Source organism: Brassica napus, chromosome A10 (assembly GCF_020379485.1).
Source record: "Brassica napus cultivar Da-Ae chromosome A10, Da-Ae, whole genome shotgun sequence".
Classification (NCBI taxonomy): domain Eukaryota; kingdom Viridiplantae; phylum Streptophyta; class Magnoliopsida; order Brassicales; family Brassicaceae; genus Brassica; species Brassica napus.
In genome coordinates this window covers 4239505-4249512 of record NC_063443.1, presented here as the reverse complement: position 1 = coordinate 4249512, position 10008 = coordinate 4239505, and the positions used below count along the sequence as shown (strand labels likewise).

Genomic DNA, 10008 nt, shown 5'->3' with positions numbered 1-10008 from the left:
TTACTCTTGGAATAAATAAGTATATCATGAATGAAGATGATTACAAATTTATCCAAGTAATCACAGAATAAATCATTCATCAAGCGCATGAAAGCAGCCAGTGCATTTGTAAGACCAAAAGGCATTACCACAAATTCATAGTGGCCATACCGGGTCCTAAAATCCATCTTCATGATATCGGACTCTGATATAGGGATTTGATGGTATACCGATGCCAAATCTATCTTTGAGAACCAGCTTGCCTCATGAAGCTGATCTAACAATTCATCGATCCTTGGCAAGGGATACTTGTCCATTACTGTAACGTTGTTAATCCCTCTATAATCGATGCATAACCGCATGGTGCCGTCTTTCTTCTTCACAAATAAGACCGGTGCTCTCCATGGTGAAGAACTCGGTCTAATAAATCTTTTTTTCTATCAAATCTTCCAACTGCTTCTTTAATTTAGCATGCTCAGCTGGAGCAATTCGATAAGGTGCCTTCGCTATTGGGGCTGCTTCCAGCTCTAATGTAATGGTGAAAGGATCACTTCGTGGTGGGGGCAATCCTTCCAATGGCTGGAATACATCCTGGTATTCTTTTACTATTGGTATCTCATTCCAACTGCGTCCCTTCTTTCAAGTCTTCTACAAGGATAGTCAGAGTTAGCAAATATACTTCGCCCTTGATCAAATCCTTCTTAACTCTTAAAGCAGATACAAGTGATACTCCAGAACTTGGACATATCCCATAGTATGTCGTTGATGGTTGTCCTCTTTTTTCAAGTGTAATTCTTCCTCGACCACAATCCAACTGCGCGTAGTATCTCGGCAGCCAGTCCATTCCCAAAATCACTTCGTGTTGTGCTAAAGGAACAACTAGAAGGTCTGCCGGATATACCATTGATCCCACATGGATTGGAATTCCAAGTACACAACTATCGGCATGAAGGTTACGGTTCCTAGGGGTTCTAATCAAAACACCTACCTTTACTCTAGTAAAGGTTCCCTTAAAACTAGACACTACCTCAGGTATCACAAAGCTGTGTGTGGCACCCGAGTCGAAGAGAGCATGCACATAAACTCCACCAACACACAATGTTCCTAAACAATATTACTTAACATTTTATATTTCATGTATCAAATTCACACAAACAAGCAATGAGTTAAAACCCTACTTACCTGTGATCGGGCCCTGGTGGGGCTGTTGCGGTTCGGGCTTTCCTAACTCTAAAGCATTCACTTGCTTTCCAACTGCCTGGCGCTTCGGAGCTGGTTCAATCGCTAGTATAGTGGGTGGTGCTGGAAATGTAACCTATCTATTATGGGGGCAACTGTTGGCATAATACCCTTTCTCACCAGACGAGAAGCAAGTAATATAATCAGGAGCCTTCCTTCCTTGACTATAAGGACAACTGCTAGAAAAATGGCTTGTACCACCACAAGTGTAACACACATTTGGGCCATTCCCAAACCGTCTGTCATTCCTTCTTCCTCGGCTTCTCCCTCGATTAAATTGTCCTTTATTATTCATTCTTCGTATTCCTAGCCCTTCAGTTCTGCGAGATGGCTCTGAATGCTTCATCATGGCTTGCTCTTTTTCCATACCTTCTTGAACATTTACCGCTATCTCTGCCAATTCATAAAGGCTATGAAACTTTACTACTTGCAGTCGGCTAGCCAAATCCGCTCGCAATCCTCTTATAAACCTTCGAATTAGTGTACCCTCGTTCCTTGCTCCATAAGGAGAATATTTCCTTAGCTTTGTAAACTCCGCCTCATACTCCCTGACTTTCCGGTTGCCTTGAGTTAACTCCCAGAATTGAATCTCCAGCCAGTCTTTTGCTTTAGGTGAGAAGTATTTCCACTCAAAATCCGTTTCAAAATCTTCCCAGTCGATCTCTCTTCCCATATAGTATTCTTCCACGTTATTCCACCAATCAAAAGCATCTGTACTAAACTTTTCAATCTACTAAACTTCCCGAAAAATTTATTACTTCAGATGGAAAACTATTCTAATACTTTCTAAATTTTATTATGTACCTTGGGATCCACAAACATCCACGGGAAAAAATCAATCCAACTTCCACTTACTTGAGTAATTTTCTCGGCTGTTACATGATTTTTCCTTGTCTGCGTTTTACTCGTTAAAGAGGGTTATTACACCCATGGCTCAACGCCATGAAAGCCGTTCCATCTACATACCACCTCGGCGTCAAATTCCCTACCCAAAGCGGAGTCGCAGCCATCTGGGGATGTCAAAAACAGTCACGGCTTTGCTTTCTCGCAGAGCATAAGTTAAGGTAAATCACGACTGCCGTAATGGCAACTCGCAAGCGCACGAATTTAGCTCAGCCTCCGGCCGAAAACACTTCAAAGAAAGACGATTCGATATCGTCTACTGAAGCAAACGCTTCGGACATCGAAACTCAGCACGATTCCGAAGTCGACACTATCACTCAACCGGAGAACCCGGACAAAAACGTCGACCTTGCTGCAGTCTCCACGATTAAGGCGGTCAGCACGGCTACAACCGCCGAGTAAGAACACTCGCGGCATAAAACAGAACTACGAGATGGCTTGATCCTCGAAAGGAGTACGTAGGCAGCTCGTCAAAAGACGAGTTTAGCTATCCCCCTCTCTAAAAAGAGGGGAGGGGAGAGTGGGTATGTATACTCGTATACTCCCACGTTTTAAAGACAATCATTGTAATCGAATTTTTTAAAACATTTACTACAATACACATTTTTCGAGCTCTTACGCTTCAACTACACAAAAACTCTCAGGACACGCTTAAAAATAAAAATGACTAGAAACATTTAGACTCTTGTCAACGGCCTTATCGGTCCCAAATCGCAAAGCCGTCACTCTTCAGCACCTAAAATATACGTATAGTCTTCGAAACAACTGCGAGACGTCGCCAAGTTAAATTCGAAACTCTCCAAACAACTGTCCGAATGCGACCATAAAATCTCAACGAATATTTACACCCCGTTCGTTGATTGGCCCCGACGAACACGCCAGCCGTCTTAAACAAACGCAACCTGATCATTCTTTTGATCCTCGAACATCCAACACAAGGATAAATAGCGCGCTACAAAAAAAATCCGATATTTTGGTCTGGCACTTCCAGTTGGCTTAAAAATTATCTTTGGAGAGATGCTCGATTCGGGGTTCCCAAATGACCGTCGGGTCCCTACTCAACCTCCGGGTTCTAAAGGTGACCTTCGGGTCTAGAGCAGCCTCCGGGCTCCAGAAACTACCTTCGGATCCCAGCAACATCTCTGGGTTCTAAAACAATACCACGGTTCCGTTCGATCCCATGACCCAGCTATTGAATCTCCGGGTCCATAAGAGAGACCTGCTATCTCTTGGGAAAAATTCACAAGTAACCCATCTACGGAAGGTGGAATGTGACACATCCATATACTCAAAATTCACGAACCTAACACATCTGGTTCTGTCTGTAAGTCTTCCCGAGGGCAGCTGGACGACGCATTGGAAGACGCTCCCAGGTTTTGATAAAGGAAGACACTTCTCCAAAAAGCCTACCTAGAAATCAACGAGGTTCTACCCGACAGAGGCGTCTTCGAGTCAAAAAAAATATACGAAAATGTTCCCTTGAAGGTCCACACAACCATCGGGTTCTTAGACGATAGTCTATCCAGCCTCCGGGTTCCAGGACGATAGTCCAACCAGCCTCCAGGTTCAAGGACGATAGTCCAACCAGCCTCCGGGTTCCAGGACGGTAGTCTATCCAGCCTCCGGGTTCCAGGACGATAGTCCATTCAGCCTCCGGGTTTGGGACAAAAGTCCATTCAGCATCCGGGTTCCTGGACGAAAGTCCATACAACCTCCAATTTATGAAGAATCGCATCCACGAGCCAGAAGGATGTATCTCGAAACCTTCATATTTTGGAAGAGCATGCCCAGGGTCCTCCGTGTTCCATGAAAGCACGACGCCAGGTCATCCCAACATCGATTGTGGCCTACCTCCAGGGCAGATTGCAATATTACATAGTTGAGAGTGGCCAAGAATCAATGGCAGAGTTCAACTAGCGGTTCCAATTTCTCTATTCGGCATGGACACTACTGCTCACCACAAACAACATGTCCAAGAATTCTACTCCGGTACCAAGAGTCAACTAGGTTATCTCCAAGTACCAAGACGAACATGTTGAATGTCCCCCCTGACAAAAGTCGAGGTACAATCCCGAGACGAGGCAAGAAGTTACAGCTACAACATCAAAACCTCAAGGAGCATCAAGTATGCTAAACGCAATAAGGGACCGACACGAAGAACGGAATAAAAGTCCATTAAAGCTTTTACAAGCTCAAGAGGCGCAAGCAAGGCCAGCAGGATCAAGCATGAGGATCCTCAGTTTCGGCCTCCGGTTCTTATTAAACCTCCTCATCCCCCTAATCCTTAGCCTCGCCAAGATTCTCCCTCTCAGAATTCCTGGGTCCTGACCCATACATTCCTCCACACGATTCATCAAACCAGAAACCTCAAGAAATGCAAACTGAAGTCCTGCATGAACTAAGGCCGAGTATAGCTACAGAAGCAGCACAAGTATCTGGGGTATGAGAAGAAGCATCACCCTTTATGCAAACGTTCCCGGCTTCTCCATCTAACATGCGGCCAACTCCGACCAATCCCCATCATGGGGGCAACGTCTCATCTTTATAAGGGAGAAGAAGAAAGTCTTACAGGCTCAACTTGATCCTTGTAAAAGCAATGTCCGCCCTTAGAGCATTTACTAGGTCATACATGGTGTTGGGGTCAAAAACGGTCACGACGGAATTACCACCCGAAAATCCTCGGAGATCGTATTTCCGAAAGAGATAGTAAAAAGAAAGATATAACTTTCGTAAAAAAATAACCAATACGGAGTTTTTACGAAGAAGTATCCTTGAAGATTCAAACCAAACAAACCAAGCTCGGTCGTTGCATAATTACCGCGCATACACGCCGTCCGGTCGCTACGTAGCAACCAAGTCCGGGCCGATATCGGCCGCTACATAGCTACCGAACGTCCTACCCACTCGGTCGCTACGAAGCGACCGAGCGTTCGTCTCGCTCGGTCGCTACATAGCTACCGAGCCCGAGCCAAGCTCGGTCGCTACGTAGCGACCGAGCATCCGTCTCGCTCGGTCGCTACGTAGCGACCGAGCGTCCGCGACCGAGCGTCCGTCTCGCTCGGTCGCTATGTAGCGACCGAGCTCAGCCAAGCTCGGTCCCTACGTAGCGACCGAGCGCTCGTCCCGCTCGGTCGCTACGTAGCGACCAAGCTCGAGCCAAAGCTCGGTCGCTACGTAGCGACCGAGCGCTTGTCCCGCTCGGTCGCTACGTATCGACCGAGCTCGAGCTAAAGTTCGTTCGCTACGTAGCGACCGAGCGATCGTCCCGCTCAGTCGCTACGTAGCGACCGAGCCCAAGCCAAAGCTCGGTCGCTACGTAGCGACCGAGCGCTCGTCCCGCTCGGTCGCTACGTAGCGACCGATCTATCGTCCCGCTCGGTCGCTACGTAGCGACCGGGCTCGAGGCGAAGCTCGGTCGCTACGTAGTGACCGAGCGATCGTTCCGCTCGGTCGCTACGTAGCGACAGAGCGCTCGTCCCGCTCGGTCGCTACGTAGCGACCGGGCTCGACCTGAAGTTCGATCGCTGTGTAGCGATTGAAATCTTCCGAACATCGATACGGCACCAATCCATGCATTCTTGTCAAACCTTCGAATGCTATCTCCCGAAGACCGTAGCAAGCTCAGTCCATGTTTTCCGCTATTCTAACTCATCGATCAAAGTTCGCGGATTAGAAACCGCGGAAAGTTCGTTCTTTATCAAAAGAAATCGTAGCAAACGTGTCGAGTCGGAAGACTGCCCAGAGGGACCTAAAACACGACTCGAGGCCCATCCTACGATTTCTTAACCAAAAGCCCGTAAACCAAAGCATGGTTTACGCTTGGTCCACAAAGAAGGATAAATGTCAAGTTTCCGCGGATAAATACGGAATTTTTGAAGATAATTGTGAAGATCGGGAAAAATGGAATATCTCCATTTTTATGCTACGACGGCTTAAGGGCAGAAGAGTAAAAGCGTAAACCGACCTTGGAGCTAGTATATAAGAAGTCCTAGGCGAGAAGCATGGGAGAGAACTTTTTCAGAGCAAATTTAGCACTTAGAGCAATTTAGGTAATTTTCCGTTTTTGTTATTTCGAGCTGCGACTCAATTAGGTTTAGCCGTCTTAGGGTTGCTAGAACTAGGAATCTCGCCGACAGCTCTCGAGCCCAGGCTTATACCTTGTTGTAAACGCTCATACGCAAATTCGGAATAAGATCTTCTTTGCTCTCTTTTTCGATTTCTTATTCTTTATCGTTGTTATTCTCGTGTTCTGATTGCTTGACGTGTGGTAATTAGCAGATATCCGGGTCCTCTGGGAAATTAGGGTTTTCCTAGTTTTCTTATTTAAACGGAAATCGACAGTGCGAATTTCGGTTCCCACAGTTTGGCGCTAGAAGGAGAGGGACATACGGATCAATCTAACCTGCAAAAGCCACATCACTCTCGATCAGACATGTCAACTAACGACGCGGATAACGTGCAAACTCCTCTTAACGGAGGCAGCGGCACCGATCTCCACACTCCAGTAGCGGACGTATCCGCGGCCAACGCACAAGCCAGCGCCGCGACGCTCGAGGAGTTTAAAAAGATGTTCGCCACCTATGAGAAAAGGTCAGAAGAACAGGATAAGCTCATGAATACCTAGACGAAACAGGTTTAAACATTACCCCACTCGACAGATCAGGAGTCGCGCGGGAACGACCTTCCGGTCAAACGCTAGCGAGAAATCTCCCATCGAAAAGGGGAACCCTGAAAGTCTTCCGCCCCCTGCAAAGGACTCGGAGGATAACGAAGCCGAACACATTGACCTGGATCCTAGCGATGTCTCCAACGACACCGACGAGGATGTCGACAGACATCCAAGAAGGACCAGAAGCCGATCCGCTCGGGAAGACTCCCCGTTCGAAAAACCAATGACGGAAGAAGAGGAAATCGCCTATTGGAACGAACAAGAGGAGCTAGCTGAAAAGCAAACCGAGCTCACTTGCAGTAAACGCCGAAAAGCTCGGAAATCCACTGACGAGACATCGGATATCCGCGATCTTCGTGACTACATCACCAAGACTGCGGCAGAAGTGAGAGCCGTAAAGTCTCAAATCCATCATGCTACTAGTGCTGCCCCCGAGATTGATCGACTGCTGGAAGGAGCTCGAAAGACCCCCTTTACCAGTCGCATTTCAGACATGAGGGTGTCCGATCCCGGAAAAATCAAAGTACCGAAGTACGATGGTACGACCGATCCAAAAGCGCACTTTCAGGCTTTCCACATCGCGATGGGAAGAGCAAGACTGAAGGACGGTGAAAAAGATGCCGGCTATTGCCGCCTGTTCGTCGAAAATCTTGAAGGAGCATCGCTCGAATGGTTCGCACGCCTTCGTCGAAACACCATCGGGAGTTTTCGACAGCTCGCATCGGAATTTATCAAACAGTACTCTGTATTCATAAAATGAGAAACTTCCGATGTTGATCTCTGGAGTCTCTCCCAGAGGGAAGACGAACCCCTCCGTGAGTTTATCAGTCGGTTCAAGCTGATAATGTCCAGGGTCAGCGGGATAAGCGACAAAGTGGCCATCGACGCACTGAGAAAGACGCTCTGGTACAAGTCGAAATTCAGAAAGTGGATAACTCTCGACAAACCGCGAACGATCCAGGACGCCCTCCATAAAGCGACGGACTACATCATAGTCGAGGAAGAAACTAAAGTCTTATCGCAAAAACATAAGGCGGCAAGACCATCCTCGAAAGAGGTGGATCCGAAAGGGAAAAAGAAGAACTCTCGTAACGACAAGTACGTCCATCATGAGGGGGAAGATCTCCAAGGGGCGCATAACTATGCGATCAATTCGGATCAAGGCCGGACCACGGGCAACACATGGACTCGCAATCAAGGGTATGAAGAAAACACCTTCTGCAAGTTCCACCAATCCCGAGGACACTCCATGACCAACTGCAAAGTCTTGGGAGCAAGACTGGCCGCGAAGCTACTCGCTGGAGAGCTCTCGGAAGTAACTAGCGTCAAGGATCTCATCCTCGATTCTGATCGCCCTCCAAAGACGGACAGAAATCCGCCGGCTGAAAAATCCCCTCAACGAAACCAGCCTGGGGATAAACGCGGTAGGAGGCCAGACGACAAGGAAAACGATAACAATCGTCGCAGAGTCAACATGATCATCGGAGGATCGCAATACTGCAGCGATACTGTGTCGGCCATCAAGGCTTACCAACGGAAGGCAGAGTCGAGTGCAAATTGGCCTACATGGTCTCCTCCTCGAGATGGCCAAAATTGCTCGATCACCTTCACAAAGGAAGAAGCCGGCGGCATCGACCAACCTCACTGCGACCCGCTCGTCATAGATCTCGTCATACGAGATTTAGAAGTCGGAAGGGTACTCGTCGACACGGGAAGCACGGTCAACGTAATCTTCCGCGACACTCTCAAGCGGATGAGCATCAAACTCGGAGAAGTAATTCCGACGCCAAAACCACTCATGGGTTTTTCAGGCGAAGTATCGATGTCTCTTGGATCGATCCAATTGCCAGTCATGGCCAAGGAGATCACGAAAGTCATCGAGTTCGCGGTAGTCGATCATCCCGCTATCTACAACGTGATCATGGGAACCCCATGGCTCAACGCCATGCAGGCAGTTTCGTCAACCTACCACCTGGGTCTCAAATTCCCAACCCCAAGCGGAGTCGCGGCCATCTGGGGATGCCAAAAACAATCACGGCTATGCTTCCTCGCAGAGCACAAGTTAAGGCAAATCACGACTTCTGCAGCTGTAAACAGCAAGCGCACGAAGATAGACCGATCTTCGGCCAAAAGCGCCCCGGGAAAAGACGAATTAAAATCGTCTACCGACGCAAATGCATCGGACGTCGAAGCTCGACACAAGTCCGAAGCCCACACTACATCTCAACCGAAACATCTGGAAAATAGCGTTGACCCAGCCACGATCGACATGGTCAAGGCGGACATCGCGACGTCTATCGCCGAGTAAGAACACTCGCGGCATGAAACAGAACTACGAGATGGCTTGATCCTCGAAAGGGGTACGTAGGCAGTTCGTCAAAAGACGAGTTCAGCTATCCCCCTCTCTAAAAAGGGGGGGGGGAGTGGGTGCGTATACTCGTATACTCCCACTTAGAAAAATCTTCATTATTGTAATCGAATTTTTAGAAACTTCAAAAACTTTTACTACAATATACGTTGTCCTTTTTATCGAAAACGTTTACGCTTCAGTAAAACACAAAAGAAACTTTCAGGACACGCCTGGAAACATTAATACTCTTGTCTGCGGCCTCATCTGGCCCGAAAATCGTAAAAATTACCATCTTTCAAACACGCAAGGATACACGAATAATCCCCGAAACAATTGCGAGACGTCCCAAAAGTTAAAATTCGAGGATAATATTAACCAATTGTCCGAACGCAACCACCAAAAACCTTACACCCGTTCGTTGATTGGCCCCGACGAACACGCCAGCCGTCTTAAACAAACGCAATTCAATCACTCTTTTGATCTTCAAAAACGTCCAACACAAGGACAAAAGCGCGCTACAACAAAAATCCGAAATTTTGGTTTAGCACTTCCAGTTGACTCTGAGAAGATGCTCGATTCGTACCATACAAGTCATATAAGCCGAGAACATATCGCGGACTTTAAATCGGTGCGAGTCAGGAAGAAATCGCAACAGGAAAAACGATAGCCGGCTAGTCACCGCACAAACCTTAACCGAAAGTAAACCTAGGTCTTGCCCTAAACCCAACGCTCTGGTCTCAAACATCTCAAGGCATGATATCTAAAAGATACGAGATCCTAAACCATGTCTCTCCGTTCGTATCTCAATGTTCTCGAAAATCGTAAAGATAAGTAATTTTTTACGAAAATCACGAACGAACCAACAGAT

At 47.4% G+C, this 10008-nt stretch overlaps 1 protein-coding gene across 1 annotated transcript; it reads right to left on the bottom strand.

Moving 5' to 3' along the window:
- Positions 1 to 595: 595 nt before the first annotated feature.
- LOC125578942 lies at positions 596 to 1891 on the bottom strand. Its single transcript, XM_048742092.1, has 3 exons — positions 1339 to 1891; positions 1162 to 1281; positions 596 to 1083 (listed from the first exon to the last, which is right to left on the bottom strand). Exons 1-3 carry the CDS (start codon positions 1889 to 1891, stop codon positions 596 to 598), a joined length of 1161 nt encoding a protein of 386 aa, XP_048598049.1.
- Between the last annotated feature and the right edge of the window lie 8117 nt (positions 1892 to 10008).

Bases quoted from the DNA above. Each gene is read 5' to 3' on its own strand.
- LOC125578942 (XM_048742092.1), bottom strand. From the start codon at position 1,891: ATGGGAAGAGAGATCGACTGGGAAGATTTTGAAACGGATTTTGAGTGG. The intron at 1,282-1,338 runs GTGAGAAAGGGT...TTACATTTCCAG, and splicing joins TATTACTTGCTTCTCGTCTG to CACCACCCACTATACTAGCG. The intron at 1,084-1,161 runs GTAAGTAGGGTT...AATATTGTTTAG, and splicing joins CCACCAGGGCCCGATCACAG to GAACATTGTGTGTTGGTGGA.